Source organism: Varanus komodoensis, unplaced genomic scaffold, assembly GCF_004798865.1.
Source record: "Varanus komodoensis strain SLA01 unplaced genomic scaffold, ASM479886v1 scaffold9, whole genome shotgun sequence".
NCBI lineage: Eukaryota > Metazoa > Chordata > Lepidosauria > Squamata > Varanidae > Varanus > Varanus komodoensis.
The window spans coordinates 469,085-493,904 of NW_025336598.1; the positions used below are offsets into that span (position 1 = coordinate 469,085).

Below are 24,820 nucleotides of genomic sequence, written 5' to 3' on the forward strand. Positions count from 1 at the left end.
CATCTCCCAGAGTCCACTTAAGCTCACACCAACTGCTTCAGTGACTCCATCTAGCCACCTCATTCTCTGCCATCCCCTTCTTCTTTTGCCATCTATTGTTCCCAGCATTAGACTCTTCTCCAGGGACTCCTTCCTTCTCATTAGGTGGCCAAAGTATTTGAGTTTCATCTTCAGTATCTGGCCTTCTACAGAGCAGTCAGGGCTGATCTCCTCTAAGACCGACCGGTTTGATCGCCTTGTGGTCCAAGAGACTCGCAGGAGTCTCCTCCAGCACCACAATTCAAAGGCCTCAATCCTTTGGCGCTCAGCCTTCCTTATGATCCAGCTTTCACAACCATACATTGCAACTGGGAAAACCATAGCCTTGACTATACGCACTTTTGTTGGCAGGGTAATGTCTCTGCTTTTTAGTATGCTGTCTAGATTTGCCATAGCTTTCCTCCCCAGGAGCAAGCGCCTTTTAAATTCTTGGCTGCAGTCCCCGTCTGCAGCGATCTTGGAGCCCAGGAAAATAAAATCTGTCACTACCTCCATTTCTTCCCCATCTATTTGCCAGGAAGTTAGAGGATCGGATGCCATGATCTTAGTTTTCTTAATGTTGAGTTTCAATCCAACTTTTGCGCTCTCCTCCTTCACCCGCATCAAGAGGCTCTTTAGTTCCTCTTCACTTTCTGCCATTAGAGTGGTATCATCTGCATATCTGAGGTAGTTGATATTTCTCCCAGCAATCTTAATTCCAACTGGTGATTCATCTAGCCCCGCCTTTCTCATGATGTGCTTTGCATATAAGTTAAATAGGCAGGGTGACAGTATACAGCCTTGCCTTCTTTCTCAATTTTGAACCAATCAGCGGGTCCGTGTCCAGTTCTCACTGTTGCTTCTTGGCCCGCATATAGGATTCTCAAGAGACAAATAAGATGGTCTGGTACTCCCATCTCTTTAAGAACTTGCCACAATTTGTTGTGCTCCACACAATCAAAAGCTTTAGCATAGTCACTGAAGCAGAAGTAGATGTTTTTCTGGAACTCCCTAGCTTTCTCCATGATCCAGCGTATGTTGGCAATTTGATCTCTAGTTCCTTTCCCTCTTCGAAATCCTGCCTGTACTTCTGGTAGTTTTCGGTCCACATACTGCTGGAGCCTAACTTGTAGGATTTTGAGCATAACTTTGCTAGCATGTGAAATGAGCACAATGATGCAGTAGTTTGAACATTCTTTGGCATTGCCCTTCTTTGGAATCAGAATGTAAACTGACCTTTTCCAATCCTGCGGCCACTGTTGAGTTTTCCAAATTTGCTGGCATATTGAGTGTGGCACTTTTATTGCATCGTCTTTTAGGATTTTGAATAGCTCAGCTGGAATGCTGTCACCTCCACTAGCTTTGTTGTTGCTCAGACTTCCTAAGGCCCATTTGACTTCACATTCCAGGATGTCTGGCTTGAGGTCAGTGATCACCCCATTGTGGTTATCGGGGATGTTAAGCTCTTTCTTGTATAGTTCTTCTGTGTAATCTTGCCACCTCTTCTTAATCTCTTCTGCCTGTTAGGTCCTGCCATTTTGGTCCTTTATCATGCACATCTTTGCATGAAATGTTCCCTTCATATCTCCAGTGTTCTTGAAGAGATCTCTGGTCCTCCCTATTCTATTGTTTTCTTCTATTTCTTTGCACTGTTCATTTAAGAAGGCATTCTTATCTCTTCTAGCTGTTCTATGGAATTCTTTCCTTAAGGGACTGCATTTTCCCCAGTAAATCTACTGAAGTATTCTGATATTTCTCAGAGGTCTTTCTTCATATTTCCTCATCACTGGCAGTGAGCTGGTTGGTAACCAGAAATAGGCCTTTTTAGTTAGGGTGTCCCAGTTCTGAAACTATCTCCTGGAGACTTCCAAGGACTGAGCCAATTTTCCTTTTGGCACTAGTGAATGAATACCTTGTATTTTCTGGAGTCATTTTTTTGATCTTGATTTTATTACTGATTATTTGCTCTAATGTTATGGCTCTGCTGCTTGCTACTGTTTTCATTTGTCTTATATATCAAGCTACTCTGGGAGCCTATATGAACAGCAGAGTAAGAATGCCTTAATGACTTCAGAATAATAAAATAAAAACCCTGACTACTCTGGAGGCTCCAGATAAGGTGCTCAAGATCCAGTCCCCAAACAGCAAAAGCTTACATCAAATTCCTTACCTTTTGATCTATCATAGACTTGGCAGACTGTCACAAAATATAAAAACCCAAATTACTATGCTATCCATGTCTTCTCAGAAGTAAACTATGCTGAAGCAAATAGGGCTTACAGGTGTGTGAATACAGAAAGGCAGGTTGCTTACCTGTAACTGTCGTACTTTGAGCGGCCATCTGTGCATCATATATTATGGGTGCTGTGCCTGCACAGTGCCTGTTGCTGGGAAGAATACCCTGAAGCCAAAGATGGGTGTATACGGAAGCCATACGCTTGGTGAAAACTCTCAGAGCAGTGGGAAGACCGAAGGGGAGTACATTGTGAACTGGAGGAGATGCCTGTGAGTGGGATCTATGTTTATGTGGAAATAAGCATCTTTCAAGTCTAAGGATGCGAACCAATCCTGTTTCCTAAGCAACGGAAGGATATTGTGGAGCGAAACCATGGAATATAAACCATGCAGGCCTTTGGAGCGGTGCATTTTTGAATCGCTCCTTTATGAAGCAGCTGGGAAACTTCAACTAGAAGGACCGGAAAGGCAGCCATATATCCGATTGGTCCAGGGGGCAGCACGGTGTCAAAATCAATTTTGTATTCGTGCTCTATGATGGTAAGTACCCATCTATCAGATGTGATGGACTCCCAGATGGGGAGTCGGCTTTGCAACCGATCCTCAAAAGGAAGAGGGGAAGGTAGGTTGGAGGATCAAGGAGAGGTTTGTGTGTCCCATCAACTCTGGCATTTGTCAGTGTTAGGATGGCAACAAGCTTGTTGGTACCGTGGTGCGTTCTGCCTTCAATTCCTTTGTTGACACTGTTGGAACTGTTGGCGTCCTGCATATGGTTGGTAAGGTTGGTAGCGGTACTGAGAATGAGGCCATGGCCACTTACGTTGGTGCTGTGATGGCGTCTCCGTATGACGAGCCATAAGGCGAACCTTATGAATATTTTTGAGCTTGTCGTCAGTCTTGGCATGGAATAGCCCGGAGCCATTGAAGGGCATGTTCTCCACCCGTCTCTTAGTCTCTTCTGGTAAGCTACCCAACTGTAACCAGGCATGGTGACAAAGGGCAATGGCACCAACGAGAGCCCTAGAGTCACAATCGACATGATGTCTTGCCATATTAAGTTGCTGTATAGAAAGCTGCATAGCCTTGCAGGTGAACATGCAGACAAGTTCCATATGTTGGTCTGGCAGATTAGAGGTGAGGGACTTAAGCTTCTGCATGAGGAAGTATTGGTACCTCACCATGGTGGCTTCGTAATTGGAGATACGAAGACCGAGTCCCATAGAAGCGTAGATACGAAGAGACATCATGTTGATCTTTCTGCCTTCCTTGTCTGTCGGAGTCGAGTGCTCTTTGTTCTGTCAACCCTGGGAGGACTTGATGACAATTGAGTTTGGCTTGGGATGTTTAAGAAGGAACGGGATGTCTTGTTCCCGAATCTTGTACATCAACTCAAGTTGCCTGGACGTCTGGTGCGGCTGATTGGGGAGCTGCCATGTATTCATCATTGCTTGCCTCAGAGTTGTAATGAAGGGCAGAGTGATGGAGGATGAGTCCTTTTTTCTGATGATGTCGTAGATGTTATCTTGATTTGAGTCAATGAAGTGTTGGACATTGCTCTCCAATGACTTTGTCATCCTAGAGAGCAGCTTCGCGAAGTTGCTGTGAGAGTCTCCAAGGGAGCCTGGACTCTGGGTTGAGTTCACAGCATCTGGCAACATCAACGCCTGTTGAGAGTCATCTGAATTGGAATCCAAGTGTTTTGGAGGACTCAAGGAAGACCCAACAGGTGAAGGCGGAGATCAAGAGCAGCTGTAGAAATTGATGGAGCATCCCTTAACACCGAATGAGGAGTGGAATGATGAGGATGGATTGGAGGCCTCAGGTAATAGCCATAGGGAGGATAATAGTCCCATGGATAGGACTGAGATGGATTGAACTCCCCATATGGCAAAGGGACCCAGTATTTGGAAGGCTGAACTGGGACCTGTTGCTGCAGAAGGGAGGCTGGGCATTGAGGAGCTCTTGGAGATTCCTCCGGAGATGCTGGCATCGGTGTCAGGGAATGGACAGGTTGCAGGTGAGTGCACGACCGAGGCAGAGTTTCTCTGATTTCACCATCCGACAAAGACCCTCTAGCCACAGGGTCAGAACAATTAGAACTAGATGGAGCCAAAATGATGATCCGAGGTGGAGACCCCAGTGAAGTCACTTGCATGACCAACTGAATGGTGGGTTCAGTCAGGGCCAGGATCGAGACACCTATCAGGACCAAAGGTGGAGTGGACATCGATTCCAAGCAGGGCACCTTGGGATGCTTTTTGTGCCAGTGCTCTGCCTTGTCGGACTTATCCTTCTTAAGTCTTTTGGATGAAGAGGACTCATCAGACCTGACATGCTTCCTCTTCTCCTTCTGCTTGCAGTGGGGAGAGTGAGAGAAGCACTTTCCCTCCTTAGATGTCGCACCTCCCTCAGATGGATGAGGAGGAGCAGCCTTAGATGGACCTGCCATGGTGGTCTCCATCAAGACCTTTTTCATGGCAACCAAAGCCTGGTCCCAGAGCATCTTCCATAGACAGTTTTCCCGGTTCTTGTGGGCCTGTCTGGTAAAGGACTGGCAATGGCTGCACTTAGCATCCTGTGACCTTCTCCCAAACATAGAAGGCACAAGTCGTGTGGGTCAGTGGGGGACATTTTAGCCCTGCACTGCAAACACTTGTGGAAAGCTGCCTGCTGTGCCATTGAAGAAAGAGAGAGGAAAAACAGTGAACAAAAGAAGAATTAACAACAAGAAGAACAATGAAAGGTGATTTTTTATTGGGGGGAAGGGGTAAGGGAGGAAAAAAATGATGTAAATGGGGCAGGGGTTTGGATGGGTTATAACTTGGATCAAGGAATAGAAAAGCTGTAAAGTCAAGAGAAAACAGTAAAAACTGTATCAGAATATAGCTATGAGAGACAAGCAAAAGGCTCGAGGCACAGAGAACAGCGGTCTTCAGTAGATTGGGGAAATGGTGGGCACTCCGCCCATTTATACTAGGGGGGGGGGAAGGGCACAGAGTTCCCACCAAAAACTGTTAAAGCTGTTTAATCATCCCGACAACAGGCATTGCGCAGGTGCAGCACCCATAATGTGTTATGCACAGAGGCCACGATGAACTGCAATCTTATAGCGTGACCCTAAACCCATTTGATTTCATTGATGCTTATTCTCAAGTAAATAGATATAGGTTTGGAGCCTTAATGCCCTCTAAATTTTCCTACATTTCATATCTAAGGCTTGCATTCTAGGAGATGCAATGTAGTTGCTTGTTATTCCTGTAAAAAATCTTGAAATCATTGCTTCCCTAAGTGGGATCCTGAATTCAATCATATTTTGAACACTCCCTAAGTGTATGTGTACTATACTGCTCACTTATTAACTTACATTGCTCACTGAAATAAGATATCTGTAAGTTATTGATTGGTTTATAAGGTAGTCCTTAGTCTGTCAAAGAAGAGACTCCTGAAATGTATGCAGGGAGTAATTGTATGCCTCCCAAAAGAGTAATACTAGAATATAAAGTACTGTTCCCTTGCTAAAGAACTTTGACTTTTTTATAGTCTACATTTCTCATCCCAAACCAGGTGTCACTAAAGCAAAATTTTATACCAACTGTCACAACTCTCCCAAAAGTATTCTGGTGTATGAGGGAGCAGAGCATTCTCTTAGCCCTACTGCTGCCAACTCTGCTTACAGAGCTATAGTTCCCTGGAGAGAAGAGAGGGCTTGTGCCTGTAAAAAGTCAAACAAGATTTTCAAAAATTATTTGTGGAGTACTATGAAAATAAGAAGAGACAGGGAAAGGGACAACTTTAGATTACTTACAGTAGCCTCTGAAAGGTTTGTTCCTGGTAGGTCTGATTTGTCACATATGGCAAATAAACCCTGCGGAATTCTGGAGCGTGCCTCAGAGTCACATCACACACGTTGAATGTGAACATGTTCTCTTCAAGCTTCTCTTCTAGGTCAAAGAGGAAACTGCAGGAATGCATGGGGCATCATGAGGGAAAGGAACATGGTTACCAGACTTATTTCCCTCTCCCTTTCAACATTTATCTTCCTCTTAGAATTATGTGTGTCGTTCTGAACATTACTGTGTCTATCTGCAAGCTGTTGGGGAGCCTTGATTCATAATGTCTCTATATGAGGGCAGCAAAAGTATTTTAAAGATCCTTAGTCTATACAGGTGGAACAGCTCACAATGACAGTTCCTTAAGGGCCAGCATATTTTAAGTGCAGTATGTAATTTTACCAGAGGTCAGGGCTTCCTCATCCTCTCTTTTTATAAGTAAAGGTTTCCCCATGACATTAAAGTCCAGTCATGTCTGACTCTTGGGGCAGTGCTCATCTCTGAAGCCAGTGTTTGTCAGCAGACAGTCCCCATGGTCATTTGGCCAGCATGACTAAATACCGAAGTCCATGGAATGCTGTTACCTTCCCACCAAAGTGGTACCTACTCTATCTACTTGCATTTATATGCTTTCTAACTGCAAGGTTGGCAGGAGCTGGGACAAAGCACAGGAGCTCACTCTGCCTGAGGATTCAAACTGTCGACCTTTTGATCAACCACCCCAGCAGCAGAGCAGTTTAAACCACTGTGCCACCTGCAGTCCCTCATCTCCTTTTAGGAAGGATCTAAACATCTAAATTTGTCTCAGAGCCTCCTGCATTATGATGCCACATTATTTCAACAAGGATATACTTTGAAATATTACAGTTAAGCCAGGTGACAGCAAGAGAGGGAGCACAATTTCAACATGAAAATTAACATTCTAAATTATGGATATTCACCATTAGCTATTTAGGGATTTTAAAAAGGTGGTGAGAGGACAAAAAGGGTTATGAAATTAACGGTGCAATTCTATGCATGTCTACTCAGAAGCAAGCTTCTCTGAGTTCAACAGAGCCTACAGCTAAGTAGAAACAGGATTGAACCTGAAGTTGCAAGTCTGCAAGGTCCCAAAAATTGTACTAATAAAACAAAATTGCATGGATGCAGAATAATATGCTAATGCTAGTTCTCTGAGCCACTTTGGATGTTACCTTGCAGCTGATTGACGAGGGATACACAGGTTCCTCACACTTCCTCTCTCTATAATGACATTAATACTACAGCCAGACTAAAGCCTCCATATATTCCTCACCCCAGAGATGACCCAAGTTGGTTCTGCAAGAAGGTTGCTCATCTCCCAAGCAGGGGAGGCACAAAGGCTATATTTGGAGGTGATACTGTTATGAAGGACAAGGAAGCACAGGCAATGTGTTAATAACTTGTCTGCTTATGTATAACTCGGTTCAAAGCATCTTTACCTGATACTTAGTTTATCAAGCAACTCTCACTGTGTATCTATATCAACATGTGCTTGCCAGTTCAGGTCATGATGTTTGGAGTACAGGTCATGTCTGGAATCATTTTTGGTAGCTTTATTTGGGAAAATGCATTTAGTCATTACAGTCACTTATATTGTAGACGTCTGCTAGAAATACTCTAGTTTAGGCAAATGTACAACCAGAAAAACATATATTTAAAAATCACACATTAAAATACTAGGAAACACTTCTTTTAATAGATAAATTTGGTTTTTTTCCCTCTTGGACTACATATGTATGGTTACTGGAATCCAGATTTCATTCCAAAATGGCAGAAAGCACTTTCTAGATTGAGTATGATACATACGATCATATTTGAATATAGGAATGTCAGTGTGAATGGATAATCCCATACAAAGTAGAAGTTGGTTATGTGGTAGAGGGAAGTATAACTAGAGATACCCTATACTTGGTAGAAACCTTTGGCTGTTGAAAAACAGAAGGACCAGAACTCACTTGGCACTAACATCATGCACATCTTGGAGACGAGAGAAAAGCCACTGTTTATCTTGATTAGTCAGGACAGCCTGTAGTTCCTGGGAGTGCTGAAAGTGATCCACTGCCACATTTAAGCTCCGCAGGTATGAGGCTTCTGATGCAATCAGTTCAAACTTGGCCTGTCAGTAATTATAAGAAGATACATCTAGAACTCTGGGCACTCACTCTTAAAAAGCAATAAATTATTTGGGACCAAGGTAAATAGAAATGGAAAGCCACAAGTAGGAAATTATGTTTGCTACATAGAAAATGGTTTTGTACAAAGTGCACAATTTGATATATGCACCATGGGAATGGCCCCTGATGACACAGAGAACATGAGTCCTCAAACTGCTCCATTGCCATAACCTAGTACCCACAAGCATCCTAAGAACTACTGTTTGTTGCATGCTCCATGGGAATGGCCCCAACTGACACACAGCAAGGATATTTAAATACGTCTTTCTGAATGGCTTGAAATTGTGAGCTGAAATATTTAGAAGGCCACTAGTAGTCCTCCCCTGCTCTTCTGCAGGAGCAGTCACTTGATAAAAACCTTTTCCAGTGTGTAACTGTGGAGCCCAAGCTTGAGCTGCAGTCTGCAATGGCAATAAGCAGATATTCTTTCCTCTTCTGTGAGGCTACTGGCTTCATTCCAATGTATTCTGTCCTGTCCTGGCTCTTTCCTGGGGCTTTGTCCTGTTTAATCTTAATTAAATTAAAAATTAAATTAAATTAAATTAAATGTCCTGTTTAATCTTAAGGCTCTGTCCTGGGGCTGATCCTGTTTACTCCTTCTTCCATGTCATTGATGAAAAGATTAAACAGTCTGCTGATCAAATTGGCAGATGATACTAAAACTGGGGCAGTGGCCAGGATTGAGGAGCAGGTACTCCAGATCCAAAAGGATCTGGACAGACTATGGAAGAGGGCAGGAGACAACAGGATGGCACTCAGTGTATATAAGTGCAAGGTCTTGCATTTCGGGCACAGGAATGGGTGTCATAAGTACGGGTTAGGGGACAAGTAGCTGGAGAGCAGCACTTGTGAAAGGGACCTCGGGGTGCTGGTTGACTGCAGGCTAAACATGAGTCAGCAGTGTGATAGGGTGGCCAAGAGGGCGAATGCCATCCTTGGTAGCATAGGCAGAAATGTGGCTTCTAGAATCGAAAGAGGTATTACTACCACCCTATATGACTCTGGTGCGCATGCAATTGGAGTATTGTGTTCAATTTTTGGCCCCTCATTACAGGATATAGTCAGTGCAGTGTAGGGCCACAAGTTTGGTGGCCAGTTTGCAGGGGATGCCGAATGAGGTGAGACTGAGGGAACTGGGTCTCTTCAGCCTGGAGAAGAGGAGACTCAGAGGGGATCTGTTGGCGACATACAGGTATGTGAGGGGATGTCACATGGAGATGGGTAGAGACCTGTTCTCCCCTGCAGAGGAAGGCAGGACGTGCTCTAACAGAGCAAAGCTCAGGGAACCAAGGTGCCATTTAGATGCCAGGAAGCACTTCCTGACCGCTAGGATCCTGATGGTATGGAATGGGCTTCCACAGTAGGTGGTTGAGACCCCATCGGTGAGGGTGTTATTGGTGAAGGATAGGCTAGACATGCACATGGTGGCCATGTTGTGATCGGAGCCGGCTAGAGCCAGAGGTTAGGCTAGATGGCCCGGGAGGTCCCTTCTGACTTGCTCTGTTTCTATGTTCCCATTCCAATTGCCATTTGGAAGGTCAGTTTAAGTATCATGGCTGTGTGTTTTAGCAGGGGCCATAGTGCCTCTTGGAAGCTTTGGGGTGCTAACTAAAGGTGCAAAAGCAGGTTGGGGGTTCCTGATCCTTTCTGTGAGGCTCCTGGCCTCTTTCCAAGGCATTCCTATGAGAATTCAGAAGGATGCTGTAAAGATCATGGCCATGCAGCAGGCTGGGGCCAAGCACTGCCTCTTAGGATATTTGGCACTAAAGGAGGGTGCATAAGCACTGTGGGGGGTCCTTTTCCTGAGGGTGCTAGTCTTATTACAATTTTTCCTACAGTCATTCAGAAGCATAGGTGATTGTAAAGGGAATTTGTGTGGTGGGGTGGGGGTGGGGATCAAAATGATCCTAGGTAGTTTTTCCCTCCCCCTCCCCCAATTTTAGTGTTGCTATGATATCACTCTGTTGGGCTACTGTCATTTTTTTTCTTTCATTATATTTTGATTCCTTTTTCTATTAAGAGATGATCCCAAGAAACTGACATGTTTGGGGACATAAGTGGTGTTTCCTAAAGCCATTTAGTGTGTAGGCATTTTGATTTTGTGAAGGTATGCCTGAAATATAAAGGTGCATTTTTGCAAGTAATTTGATTTAAACATGATCCCCAACATCTTCCAATGATTTCCTATGGCCAGTTGGGATGACACAATGCATTTCAGTTCTTCATGTTTTCCATTTCTGTCTTTAGAACATGTTAAGCAAATGCTAGCACTTGTTTCATCACCATATCCAGCACAAAACCTTTGGTATATTCCTAAATGTCTTTTCTTTCTGCTACTGTATCATTTTCCCACCTGTTCTCTGTTCTTTATCTGTGCTATTTTAGCCTCCTTTCCAGCAAATATGTCTGACTGTGTCCCTTATCCAGTACCTCTTGCAGCTTCTGTTCCTCCCGGGTCATACTAAGCAGCATGGTGCTCCCTCGGACCATAGGGATATCCTGCCAGAGAGATGTACTGGATGAAACTGACAGACGTTGTAGGTAAGAGTCTTGTGGGGACAGCACTTTTCTTCGCAGTCTTGGGGAGCTTGGGGACCCCAGCTCCACTTCTTCAGATAAGGAATCTGCTCTTTTTTGGCTTTGAATGGCTTTGTTCAGTGCAACATCACTGTATTCCTGGTAGAGTAATCGTGCTGTAGATAAAAAGCATAACATCATACATGTTCTGAATTGACACATCAGGCCTGTAGCCAGAAGATTTGTACTGCTCACAATAGTGCACTGAGAGGTGTAGGGTGGGGGGGGGAGGGGTGATAGGAAGTTATCAATAATGTAAAGTTAATTATGCTACATTTTAGTAATATTGATTACTAACAATTTGATAATCTTGCAAGAGCTTTCATACTGACCAGCCAGGGCATTGAATGATAGGAGCTTTACTTTTTTAATGAGCAAGTGAGAAGAAGTCTACTCTTTATGTTTTTCCATGTAGTTATATAAATTAGCTTCTCAGTTAATTTAAAAAATGAAAGCCGAACATTCAGGGATGGGGACTGGAATATTCCCACAGTGGACATTTTCCCAGCATTCCATCCATACTGACTAGATTATTTCTAGAACTGGGGCACAGAGCAAGGATGGGGAATGTGCTTTCTTTTAAGTGTTCTTGGACTACAGTTCCCATCTTCCCTCACTCTCAGCTATGCTGCCTCAGGCTGATGGGAGCTCCCATCCACCAACATCTGAGGGTCACACATGTTTCCTATCATTGGCATGTGGGGTGGTCTCAGCACTTCAGAGGATGACGGAAGGACCAAACTAGACATAATGGGGTCAGACACATGTATCATTCACATGTCTCCCCCATTCATGTATACAATAGAAACTGAGAACTTGGAACCTAATGGTAACATCAGAAGGGGAAGATGAATTAGGAGACCTCCATCTTCTCCCATCATATCTCCCAGCTTTCCGTTGCTGCAAGCACTTTTCCCTTAGCCCAGATGATGGGAAGTAAACCAGACTAAGGAGAAAAATGACAAATTAAAATTATGGAGCAGAGAGAGATACAGCAGCAGGAGAATTCAGCTCTTCTCATCTGTTTAGCTCTTTTGATGCTAAAATGGAGTCCCCAGCCTGCAATTTATACATGAATGGTATGGACACCTGGATAAATAAAGGAATCTAGAAAACTGCCTTATACTGAACCAGACCATAGATCCATCTGTCCCAACACTGACTGGCAGTGGTTTCCAAGAGTTTTCAAGCCTGGAGGTCCTTGGGACTGAAGGCATGCAAAGCATATATTCTGCCACCTTCCCCTACAGAATATGAAATATTCTTCTCAGCTGTGCTGCTGTCTGAGTTCCTCTAGTCTTTATTTTTAATTTATTTAATTTATTATATTTTAATCTGCCCAATGTTCTTTCTTGACTATGCCACTTCTATATATCTCCAGGGGCAAAGAGTAGCCAGGGAGAACCTGGTGTTTTAACAAGAAAGTGAACCTAGTATCAATTGGGAGAATATTCTGGGTCAGGACCCATGACTTCTTTCCTCTTCACAGGTTAAAAACATTTCTTTTCTTCTTCTTTATTTAAAGGGATAACTATGCTCTTCCTTAAGGACAGAATACCACAAAGTTACTTAGGCAGGAGATACTAACATGAGTTGATCAGTTTTGAGTGCCGCCGCTTGATGTTTTCCACTTCTTCTGCTGGTTTCTTCTCTCTTTCAGTATGAAAATAAGAAAAATCTCAATAAGCTCTCCAAAGGAAGTGATACATCCCAAGAGTAGAATTTCATCAGTTACACCTGTCAGGGTCTGTATTGTCTGCTCTTGCTGCAGAACATGACAACCTGGAAATCAAAACTAAGTCCAAATAAGTCTTCTCACTGGCACACAGGATGATCACTTTTACTGTGCGATCACTCAAGCACATTTACTGAATTTTACGGGTAGTCCAGATAATGTTGTCTTCCACCTGTAATCCTCCCCAAGATTTCCCAAAGCTTCCTTTGTCTTTCATTCTTGCTAAAAAATATTTTCAGGAGGGAATGACAGAATAGCTGCACAATGCCTTTTGAGTGGTAGTGCTGGCAGCTATCTGGCCTGAAGCACCTCAGAGCAATAGACATCAGAATAATAATATCAACTCTGTGAGGAAAGAAATACTCCCAACATCCCCCTTTACATCTGCTTCATCAACATGGGTGTTGGCTCTTTCATGGCTGTTCCCATGCTGATTTGGAACTGCCTAAAAGCCTGGGTCTGTCTGTCTTTTCCGCGCCAGGTAAAAAGCTTTTTATTCACCCATCATTTTAAGCATTAAGGGGGTTTAAATGGTTTTAACATCAACAGTTGCATTTTGTTTTAGTTTTTGTTTTGTTGGGGTTATGAATGCTATTTATTGTTTTGTTATTTATTGCCTAAATCATTGTAATATTGTTTTATTTACATTATTATTGTTTTAATTATTGTAAGCCGTCCTGAGATGTTTTTCCGTATTGGACGGGGTAAAACTGTTTTGATGATGATGATAAAATAACAACAACAACAACAACTAACAGGGATTATCCTCCCTCCCTCATCAAATTGGCTAAAACAGAAGGTAAACTGCATCTCCATCAGATTGGCTGAGAGGTATGTGATCAACTAGTTCTGTGAATCCATTCACCTCATGTGCAGCCATTTGCAAAGCCATCATTTGCAGCCAGGGGTCATGGAGGCTGGCAAGGCTGCACCATTCCTGCTGCAAAGGACAGTCCTTCAGCTGCAAGGCTACCACGTGTGGCCCAAGAAAATAAAGAGAGTGTGTCCCTGAAAACATCTGTGGGAGGGCAATTCCTTTCTATGCCAAGTACCTTTCAGGCAGAAGAGTCCTCTGTGGGGAGATTTCTTCCCATGCAAGAGTTTTTGGGGCACCCTGATTACCTCCCCTCAGTGGAGAGGGCTTCTCCTGGCTTCATTCCAAATATGTCAATAGGCTGAAGCCCCAGTAGAGTCTCTCCTAGCTGAGCCAAGCGGTCTTTTGGGGGATGGATGTTAATCTGAGCTGGAAAATTCTTGGCTCAGTAATGTTTTCATCTTAAAGTGAGCGTGATAAGCCTCCCACCCCTCACAAATCCACATCTAGATCCAGTAGCTTTAAGACTGTTATCTGTATACATTCTGAGGAGTTTAGCACCACTTGCCTGGCATGTAAGGATGAGCTAAGCCTTAACTGTTATGGGCAAAAGCCACATCTGGATTAGTCTGCAGGCAACTATGTGCAATACAATGAATCTTAGAGATTTGCTCAAGGTCACCCAGTGATCTTCACCACCAAGCAAAGATTTGAACCTTGATCTTCCTCACTGAAACTCATTTCTCATTGCTACAGTGTATGATTCTCAGTTCCTATGGCATGGTATAAAGTGTAGGCAGGGGTCATGAAAATATTTTGATGTTTACATGAAAAATTCAGAAAGCACTAGAAAAAAATTGAAGTCCACTATCCTAAGGGGAATTTAAGGGAGCTGAATACAAATAAATACAAGGCAAAAGACTCACTCATATTTAACTAGATCCAAATGGTCTGATTTGTCTTTGTGTGCAGAGGTTGTCTCCTTTGAGGGGACAAGGGATGCTAACACTTCTGAAAATGAAACATAACAACAAATTAATTTTTTGCAAACAAGTGTACAGAAATGAATTAATGTAACTCAGTAAAGTAGCTTATTACAGCAAGTGAAATTTAAGGCAGAAAGAGGGGAACATGCTGCATGAAGAAGCCAAGGCTCCAGGTAGGCTGGAGCAATTCATTTCTGTGAACAGAAACACACTGTGCTCTCATGGCTTCCCTTTCAGTAAAGGCAGATTTTCACACTGACTTACAACAGTGTGGCCAAATGCAGCACTTTGCTTCACACCACCACCCAGACTAAACAATAGTCATTCACAAGTCAGAAAGAAAATAGACCCAAAGACACCATCAGTTTGGGTGTTTCCTCTCGCTGTACTTCCTTAGGAGGAACAGATTTTGCTGAGAATCCTGCCAACTATAACCCATTTCCCCCCAATTTCTATGCTACCTAATTTGGGAGCTTATGGGTGTTTCCAAATCACTAAGGTAGTATATACAATCCCTGGTCATGCTTTTCAGGTGGTCTTCATGTAGCCAAACCAGATCCACAGTGATTTCCAGGTTCAGTATCACAATTGTGACTCAAAATCACCCATGGTTTCTAAACCACAAGGGCACAGAAATATTGTGTGACTACAGCTGCAAGAACAACCTGCAACAAGGTGGCATCCAAATTAGAATTAATCCTTACTATATCATAGAAACATACAAGAATGAAATCTGCACTTATCTGAATAGTCTTTTACAAAGTCTTTCTTGTTAACATTGGAAAGTGACCAAGCCTAGGAACTAATTTTTATACAGGAATATTAGAAAAATATTGATACCTCTGGTTATTCTGTATGCAGTGTGTGCACACCCACATGCAGCTCACCTCTGCATATTTTGTTACATTTCTGACAGTGGGGCTATACAGATCAGGAGTGTAAAATGTGTTTTATCTTAATCTCAACTATACCAAGCACAGCACTTTTCTTCATAGGACAAAGTGACAATGTTAACTCATATAGAAGGAGGGTACACAGGAAACACCATTTGTGTGCAGGACTAAACCTGTTCTCAACCACTGAGAACCAAACCTGCTCCTATCTGTGTAGCCCCATTATGGTTACTGTTCCTTGCTCAAGGCCTGAAAGGCAGCCAGAAAACATATTAAATAAAAAGGTAGGTTAGGCTAAAGCTTGCCAGGCCCTTCCTGAGATATGTGAAAATTAGTTCCCGACATTATGCACACAGGAAGAGCCTGCTAGGTCATATCAGAGCTCCAATTAATCCAGCACCCTGCTTCTAGCAATGGCCAGTCCAATTCTTCCAGGAAGCCTATAAAGAAGTATGTAGAGGATAGCTTTTCAGTTTGTCCAAAGTATCTGATACTCAGGGGTGTATTTTCTTTGAACATGGAAGTTTGATTTAACCATCATTGAATTAGCCATCAAAATATTTATCCCCAATGAAATTGCTTTTTCTAGCCTTCTAAGCCAATGGCTATTAGCACAAGGTGTGGCTGTAGTGATTGCCACTCATTTAGATCACTTCAAAAGGTGTTAAAGAAAGTAATGAAAGATAGGTCTTCCAATTATTGTCATGATAGTTAAATAGACCCTCCATGTTTAGAGACAGTATACCTCTCAGTACAAATAGGGAATATTTGCTCTTCTTGTAGGATTCTGGGTGGAAACAGGATGCTGGATTAGACAGACACTTCACCAATTTCAGCAGGGTTCTTCTTACATTGCTACTGTAGAGAACAGATAGGGATGTAACCACTTGTCTATAACTAGTCCATTAGTTCATCATTTGTCTAAACTTATAGAGAATTAGTAAAATTTAATTTCTATTACTAAGCTAAAATATAAACTTTCTGGTGGAAAGTTTTCAGTACTTTTTCTAGAGGATGAGGGAAAAGGGGTTATACAATTGTGGCCTGCCTCATCAATTCCATTGTTCCCCTCTATTTGATTTTCCTATAGTTTTGACTGAGGACAGTGATTAAAAGGTACTCACCTAATGCATTGTCTGTTGGTATTGAGATCTTTCTTATGCCATGCCGATGCCAATCCTTGCTTTTTGCTCGATGCTTGATTAACATCTCTTGTTTCTTTGAATTGTATGCTAATCCTTTTGTGTCCAGCCCAACAACATTTTTATCTGGGCAACTAGAGGATTTCTCTAAAGGTGGATGTTTGGTTACTCTGTCCTTCCTCTGAGCCAAAGCTGGACTTTGTTCCATCACTGATTTTTCCAAGCCTATCTCAAACTTTTCAGTAGTTTCTGCTACTTGCCACATTAACACAGATGGTTCTGTTTCTTTTGCATTTCCTGACTCTTGCATGGTAGTTGGCGGTGAAGGAGGACCTAGCTGCAGAAAGTGGATTGGGTTGGTGAAAGCTAGAAATGGAAGAGACTGGCTTGAATTTGTGGACTCTGTAGATTCACACATTTTCTGACTCTTAACTGAAGGAAAAGAGATGTGATCAGAAGATTTCTCATCGTGCATACCCATAACATTGGGCATTGTTTCAGGAAGGCTATACATGGGGTTTGCCTCTGATGCTTCATTCCCTAAACTGATTAAATCTGAGTGTCTACCCAACAGACTGACCTCCAAATTATTCCACACTTCTTGTATATTCCAGTCTTTCTGGTCTTGTGGAACACCTGCCCCCTCTGACTTGGCCAATTTTGCAACAGAGAATTCTTCCCTTCTATTGTCCACATTTGGGACAAGGTTTTTATATTGCAAGACAGAGGGTGTGCTATCAGATATAAAGTCAGCAATAGGCACACTACCATCTATCCAATCATTTCCACCTGTGCAGAAGATAGGCAGACTAGTTGCTGGTATTTCAGCTGATTGAAAAGCAGAAAAGTTACCATCAGGAGATGAAGGCTGACTGGAGATGGAAGCTGAAGCTGGATTATGATTATCTCTGTTACTTGCAAAGACCAGAAGTTCAGTGAGAAGGCTATTGTTAAGATCAGGTGCTGCAGGTTCTCTGATTTGGCTTTTGTTAATTAGTTGGTTGGACTGACTGGTATGTTCAGGAAACACAGAATGACCAAAAACAATTGGCATGAGCATGGGTTGGTTGGCTTCATACTCCAGGGACACAGATTGATCAGAACTGAGCACTGAGACTGGGAGCTGGTCATGTTGGTTCAAATCACATTCTGAAAATGGAGATTGATCAAGTAGTTCAGTGACAAGTGTAGGGGCCAAAGGTGGTGGAGACGTAACATAAGTGGACTTTAAGGTTAAAATCTGGCTGGAAGATGGTGGTTGTTCTAGAAGATGCCTGGGATCAAGAGTCTGGGCTGCTGGCTGGGTAGAGGCATGTGCTTTAGGTGGAGAAGTTAGAGACTGAGAAGGTTTGGAATCTGCTGCAAGTGAAAAGAGCTGACTGAAGTGGCTGGAAGCAGGTTCAGAGGCTGGAGTTTGATTAGAGAAAGGCACTGGGGTTAAAGGCTTTGTGAGCTGAGCCACATCCGTGACTATCACAGAACAAATGTCAGGAGTGGGAAGATTCTCAATGTTGTGGTCACATTCTGCTTTGTCCTCCTCAAGAATGGAAAAACATGGTGACTCACTGACAGAGATTTCTCGCTCCATGCAAAGTGTTTCTGTTCCTATTTCCTTTTCTGGAAACACAAAACTCTGCACTGGGGGGCTTAGATACTGTTGAGATTTATCCAAATAATGTATAGTGGTGTCTTGTGCCTGTAGTGATGCTGGATTGCATGTAGTCAAAAATGAAACACGACTCAATTCTACATTGCCTTTAGCTGAACTGGACTGGTACTCCCCTGAAGATATACTTTGGAGGATCTTGGAAGCAGAACTTTGAGTATCTTCATGAAAGCCCTTGCTTTTTCTGGAAGTCTGGACATGTCCAACACTGTCCAATACTGAGGCTTCTTCACAAGGCAGTTGACAGGAAGTAGGTGGATTCTGGTTTGGTGGCTTTTGTATGGAATCTGCTAATTCACATAGCACGATATCACAACTGGTTCCTTTGCCAGCACTGGCGTGCAGTGGACCTACTGCTATTGTGGTTCCCAGTGGTGAGGTAGGACTATGAATTGCAACTTTAACAGGGTGATCTGAAAGTTGGGAATCATGTAAGTCATGGTGATCTGGACTTACTACTAATTCCTGACAGGATGGTGCAATTTCTTCACTATTATCACTCCTCACATATTTCTCATCTCCAGAATTTTCATTGTCTTCCTCTTCAATAGAATGAATTCTGTCTTCTTCAGCAGTTCGCTCACTTTCTTGGCCAATATCAGAGATACAGCCTGCTGGGTGACAGATGTCAGTGTATTCTGACTGGTAAGAGTTAAGAGACATGGGACACTCTGTCCTTGGGCTTTCATTCATTGGGTGCATGTCTTCAGGTGGTGTAGTAAATACCATAGCTGCAGTTTGGCCATAGGGCTTTGGTAATTCACAAACTGACTGTGGATAGTGACCTGGTGAGAGGAGTTCCTTGGAAGAGAAGGCAAATCCTTCAGCCTCAGCCAAAGAACTGGCCTTGTTTAAACTAAGAAGGGCCCAGTTATTTTCCATATTAGAAAGTGTATCCAGACAGAGTGTGACAGGTAGGCTGGTCAGCTTTCTCTTTCCTGCTCCTGCTACTTGCATGTCTAATTCTTGTTCTTCCTGGACATTGTACTCCAATTCCAGCTTCTCATGCTTTGTTTTCATGTTGGTCTCCATTCTGATCCAAACCTCGTTTTCATTCTTTTGTGCATCTTTCAACTCTAGCAACTCCATCTCTGCCTCCATTATTTCTGATGTCTCTTTCTGATCTGCTTCTGCTTCACTGCAATCTGTATGAGTTTTAGCATAGTTTAACTGGTTTTTCTCCTTCTGTGAATGAGTTGTGCTTTCACTTGTGCCATCCTCCTCCTTCTCCTTGAGATGCAGTATGGTGTCAAGAAATGCATTTTGTTCCATTTCTTCTACTTCTTTTTGTGTGCCTGAATGGTGCTTTGCTTTCTTAGAGGACAGCAGAGACAAAATTCCATTAGGTTTTGTTTGTGTCACACCTAAATTTACTATTTTGTTTTCAGAACATTCAGATGTTGGTTGATAAGGAACAGAAGAGTTCACATCCTCTCTTTGTCCCTTTATCTCTCTTACTTCCTCCTCATCTTTTGTGGAGGAACTGAACTGTATCAAGCCAGCTCTCTCCATCTTGGAGGCCATCTCCTCATAAGTCTCCTTTGTAACTTCCGTACCTTTTAAAAGTCCCTTGTCTATTTCATGTTGTACCTGTAGTTCCCATGAGTGATCTTCATCTGATCTGGCTGGAGACGCAGCAGTTTGGTGACACCCTGTAATACCATGAGTCATGGAGGGACAATCATAGACAGGAAAAGTGTCTGTTCTCACTGTTTCTATATAGTGTGTCTGAGGGTATGAGTCACAGGGTTTCAAGGCTTGGGAAAATCCAGCAAGGGCCTCCACCTCCCCTTGGGGGCTTGGTACCTGTGCCAGGGTGGAAGTATTGAAAAAGGAAGACTGGTTACAATTTAAGGGATCAGAATCTGCAAGTTCTTCATGATGGCAATTCAAGCAGAGAACCTTCCTATTCTCCAAATTCACTTCTTGTATATTGAAAGCAATTTCTCTCTCTGAAAGTCCTGCATAGTTCTCTGGATCACTCCTGCCTCTTTGTGGTTCCACACCAGTCTCTCTTTCCATAGGATTAGATAGTCTGCCCTGTATCTGTTCTTCCTTAATAAAAAGAAGTGTTAGATCTTGAGAACAAGACATCCCTTCCTTTTCCTCCACCATCCCCTCTTCAGGAGCCTTACTCATGGTGCTAAGCTCTGTGACATCATGGTACCTTCTGGCTGGTGTGGTATTAGAGGCTTCACTGAATATGTGGGTAGTTGAGAGGAAAGGGTCTCCCCTTTTGATTTCTTTAGACTCCATCAGAGATAAATCCTGAAAATGAAGCAAATTGTGAATTGTTAGTATTAGAACTACTTAGTTGGAAAAAGTATTCAGAATATTGGAGGAAGAACAGCAGGGAAAAGAGTTGAGCTAAAGTATGGAAGTAACATCTTAGGAATCAGTGAACTAAAATGGACAGGAATGGGTGAATTTAATTCAGAGGACCATCAGGTATACTACTGCGGGCAAGAATCCCTCAGAAGAAATGGAGTAGCCTTCATAGTCAATTAAAGAGTAGGAAAAGCGGTACTGGGACACAATCCCCAAAATGACAGAATAATCTCAGTTCGAATCCAAGAAAAACCATTCAACATCACAATAGTCCAAGTCTATGCCCCATCCACTGGTGCTGAAGAGGCTGAAGCTGACCAGTTCTATGAAGGCCTACAACACCTTCTAGAATTAACACCAAAAAATGATGTCCTTATCATCATGGGGGATTGGAATGCTAAATTTGGAAGCCAAAGGATAACCAAAATAATAGGAAAGTTTGGCCTTGGAGTACAAAATGAAGCAGGGCACAGGCTGGTAGAATTTTGTCAAGAGAATACGATGGTCATAGCAAACACTCTTTTCCAACAACCCAAGAGACGACTCTACACATGGACATCACCAGACGGTCAACACAGAGATCAGATTGACTATGTGCTCTGCAGCCAAAGAAGGCGAAGCTCTATACAGTCAGTAAAAACTAGACCAGGAGCTGATTGTGGCTCAGATCATGAGCTTCTTGTGGCAAAATTTAGGTTTAAATTGAAGATCAGGGGACTGGGGATGTGCAGCAGGTCGAGCACTAGAAGCTGGGACTTCAAGAGGGCCAACTTTGGCCAACTGAAGGCCAGACTGGGGAAAGTCTCCTGGGATAGGTTACTGGAAGGCAAGTGAGTTGAGGAGGGGTGGATAGCACTCAAAGGGGAGGTTTTGGAGGCCCAAGCCTTGATGATAACTCTAGTCAGTAAGGTGGGGAGGTGCAGGAGAGTGCCGCTATGGATGCGAAAGGAGGTGGTTAGAGGGATTAGACGAAAGAGGAACCTCCATAGGAAATGGGTACTGGGGGAAATAGACAGAAGGGTGTACCGGGAGGAGGAGGCCCGTTGCAGAAGGATTCTTCGCAAGGCTAAGGCTGATTATGAGCTGAGACTTCCCAAAAATATCAAGAGCAACAAAAAGTGCTTCTTTCTGCATGTAAATAGGAAAAGGAAGGGGAGACAAGTGGTGGGACCACTAAATAAGGAGGAAGGAGATCCAGTGACTGATATGAGGGAACAGGCACAGATGCTAAATGACTATTTTGCCTCTGTGTTCTCCCCAGAGCAGGATGGGGGATATCCTCATAGGAGATTAGATGAGGCTGGGGACTTCGGGGCACAGATTAGAGTCACCCCTCTTGAAGTCGAGGGGCTCCTCAGGGCATTGGACATTATAAAGGCGCCAGACCCTGACGGGTTACACCCGAGAGTACTTAGAGAGTTCGCAGAGGTTCTCTCACGCCCGCTGGCCTCCATTTTTGAGACCTCATGGAGAACGGGTGAAGTTCCAGAGGACTGGAGGGTGGCAGCAGTGGTCCCAATTTTCAAAAAGGGTAATAGAAAGGACATGGGGAATTATAGACTGGTTAGCCTTACGTCCATTGTAGGAAAAACAATGGAAAGGCTCATAATAGAGAGAGATTTAGTGATGTTGGACAGGGAAGGGAGGCTGACAGCCACACAACACGGCTTCCGAAAAACAGGTCCTGTGGACAAACCTTGTGGAATTCTATGACAAGGTTTCGAGATGGCTAGATGGAGGGAATGCAGTGGATGTGTTATACCTGGATTTCAGCAAGGGCTTTGACAAAGTGCCCCATGATATCCTGGTGGAGAAACTGAGGAGTTTTGGGACACACCAAAGCACTATCCGGTGGATTAGGGCATGGTTGACTGACCAAAAGCAGAAGGTAACCATTAGCGGGGAATCATCAGGATGGTGGCCAGTGACAAGCGGGGTCCCCCAGGGCTCTGTCCTGGGGCCGATCCTGTTTAATCTTTTCATTAACGACATGGAAGAAGGGATGAACAGTCTGCTGATCAAATTCACAGACGACACTAAAACTGGAGCAGTGGCCACAACTGAGGAGCAGGTACTCCAGATCCAAAAGGATCTGGACAGACTATGGAAATGGGCAGGAGACAAGAGGATGGTGTTCAATGTGGATAAGTGCAAGGTCTTGCACCTGGGACATAGGAATAGCTGTCATAGGTACAGGTTAGGTGACAAGTGGCTGGAGAGCAGCACTTGTGAAAGGGACCTTGGGGTACTGGTTGACTGCAGGCTAAACATGAGTCAGCAGTGTGATGCGGTGGTCAAGAGGGCGAACGCCATCCTTGGTTGCATAGCCAGAAGTGTGGCTTCTAGATCAAGAGAGGTATTACTATCACTCTACACGACTCTGGTGCACCCGCAACTGGAGTAGTGTGTTCAGTTTTGGGCCCCTCATTACAGGAAGGATATAGCCAGGTTGGAGTCAGTGCAGCGTAGGGCCACAAGGTTGGTGGCCGGTTTACAGGGGATGGGGTATGAGGCGAGACTGAGGGAACTGGGTCTCTTCAGCCTGGAGGAGAGGAGACTCAGAGGGGATATGTTGGTGACATACAGGTATGTGAGGGGATGTCACATGGAGATGTGTAGAGACCTGTTCTCCCCTGCAGAGGAAGGCAGGACACGCTCCAACGAAGCAAAGCTCAGGGAACCAAGGTTCCATTTGGATGCCAGGAAGCACTTCTTGACAGTCAGGACCCCAAGGGTGTGGAATGGGCTTCCACGAGAGGTCGTTGAGGCCCCATTGGTGCAGGTGTTCAAGGATAGGCTGGACATGCACATGGTGGGCATGTCATAAGCAGAGCCGGCTGGTGCCGGAGGTTGGACTAGATGGCCTGGGAGGCCCCTTCTGACTCGCTCAGTTTCTATGTTTCTTATTCCAAAATTTAGGCTTAAATTGAAGAAAGTAGGGAAAAGCACTAGGCCATTCAGGTATGACCTAAATCATATCCCTGATGAATATACAGTAGAGGTGACAAATAGATTTGGGGAATTAGATCTGATAGACAGAGTGCCTGAAGAACTATGGACAGAGGTTCACAACATTGTACAAGAGGTAGCAACTAAAACCATCCCAAAGAAAAAGAAATGCAAGAAAGCAAAATGGCTGTCTGAGGAAGCTTTACAAATAGCTGAGGAAAGAAGGGAAGTGAAAGGCAAGGGAGAAAGAGAAAGATACAAAAAATTGAATGCAGAATTCCAGAGAATAGCTAGAAGAGATAAGAATGCCTTCTTAAATGAACAGTGCAAAGAAATAGAAGAAAACAATAGAATAGGGAGGACCAGAGATCTCTTCAAGAACATTGGAGATATGAAGGGAACATTTCATGCAAAAATGGGCATGTTAAAGGCCTAAAATGGCAGGGACCTAACAAAGGCAGAAGAGATTAGGAAGAGGTGGCACGATTACACAGAAGAACTATACAAGAAAGAGCTTAATGTCCCTGATAACCACAATGGGGTGGTCACTGACCTCAAACCAGACATCCTGGAATGTGAAGTCAAATGGGCCTTAGGAAGTCTGAGCAACAACACTACTAGTGGAGGCGACAGTATTCCAGTTGAGATATTCAAAATCCTAAAAGACGATGCAGTAAAAGTGCTACACTCAATATGCCAGCAAATTTGGAAAATTCAACAGTGGCCACAGGATTGGCAAAGGTCAGTTTACATTCCGATCCCAAAGAAGGGCAATGCCAAAGAATGTTCAAACGACCACACCATTGCACTCATTTCACATGCTAGCAAAGTTAGGCTCAAAATCCTACAAGCTAGGCTCCAGCAGTATGTGGACCGAAAACTACCAGAAGGACAGTTAGGATTTCGAAGAGGGAGAGGAACTAGAGATCAAATTGCCAACATATGCTGGATCACTGAGAAAGCTAAGGAGTTCCAGAAAACATCTACTTCTGCTTCAGTGACTATGCTAAAGCCTTTGATTGTGTGGATCACAACAAATTGTGGCAAGTTCTTAAAGAGATGGGAGTACCAGACCATCTTATTTGTCTCTTGAGAAACCTATATGCGGGCCAAGAAGCAACAGTGAGAACTGGACACAGAACCACTGATTGGTTCAAAATTGAGAAAGGAGTTTGGCAAGGCTGTATACTGTTGCCCTGCCTATTTAACTTATATGCAGAGCACATCATGAGAAAGGCAGGGCTAGATGAATCACCAGTTGGAATTAAGATTGCTGGGAGAAATATCAACTACCTCAGATATGCAGATGATACCACTCTAATAGCAGAAAATGAAGAGGAACTAAAGAGCCTCTTGATGCGGGTGAAGGAGGAGAGCACAAAAGTTGGCTTGAAACTCAACATTAAGAAAACTAAGATCATGGCATCTGATCCTCTAACTTCCTGTCAAATA

General features: G+C 43.5%; 1 protein-coding gene across 1 annotated transcript in view; it reads right to left on the bottom strand.

Annotated features, from left to right (window-relative positions):
• The window catches only part of ARHGEF5 (Rho guanine nucleotide exchange factor 5), a 70,259-nt gene that overhangs the window by 30,013 nt on the left and 15,426 nt on the right, over positions 1 to 24,820 (bottom strand). Inside the window, exons 3-8 of the mRNA XM_044417604.1 lie at positions 16,408 to 20,359; positions 14,331 to 14,415; positions 12,444 to 12,508; positions 10,709 to 10,971; positions 8,060 to 8,220; positions 6,059 to 6,211 (exon numbers count right to left, since the gene is read on the bottom strand). Of these exons, the coding sequence (XP_044273539.1) occupies positions 6,059 to 6,211; positions 8,060 to 8,220; positions 10,709 to 10,971; positions 12,444 to 12,508; positions 14,331 to 14,415; positions 16,408 to 20,347 (4,667 nt within the window). The 5' untranslated portion in view covers positions 20,348 to 20,359. The remainder of the gene's footprint in view (positions 1 to 6,058; positions 6,212 to 8,059; positions 8,221 to 10,708; positions 10,972 to 12,443; positions 12,509 to 14,330; positions 14,416 to 16,407; positions 20,360 to 24,820) is intronic.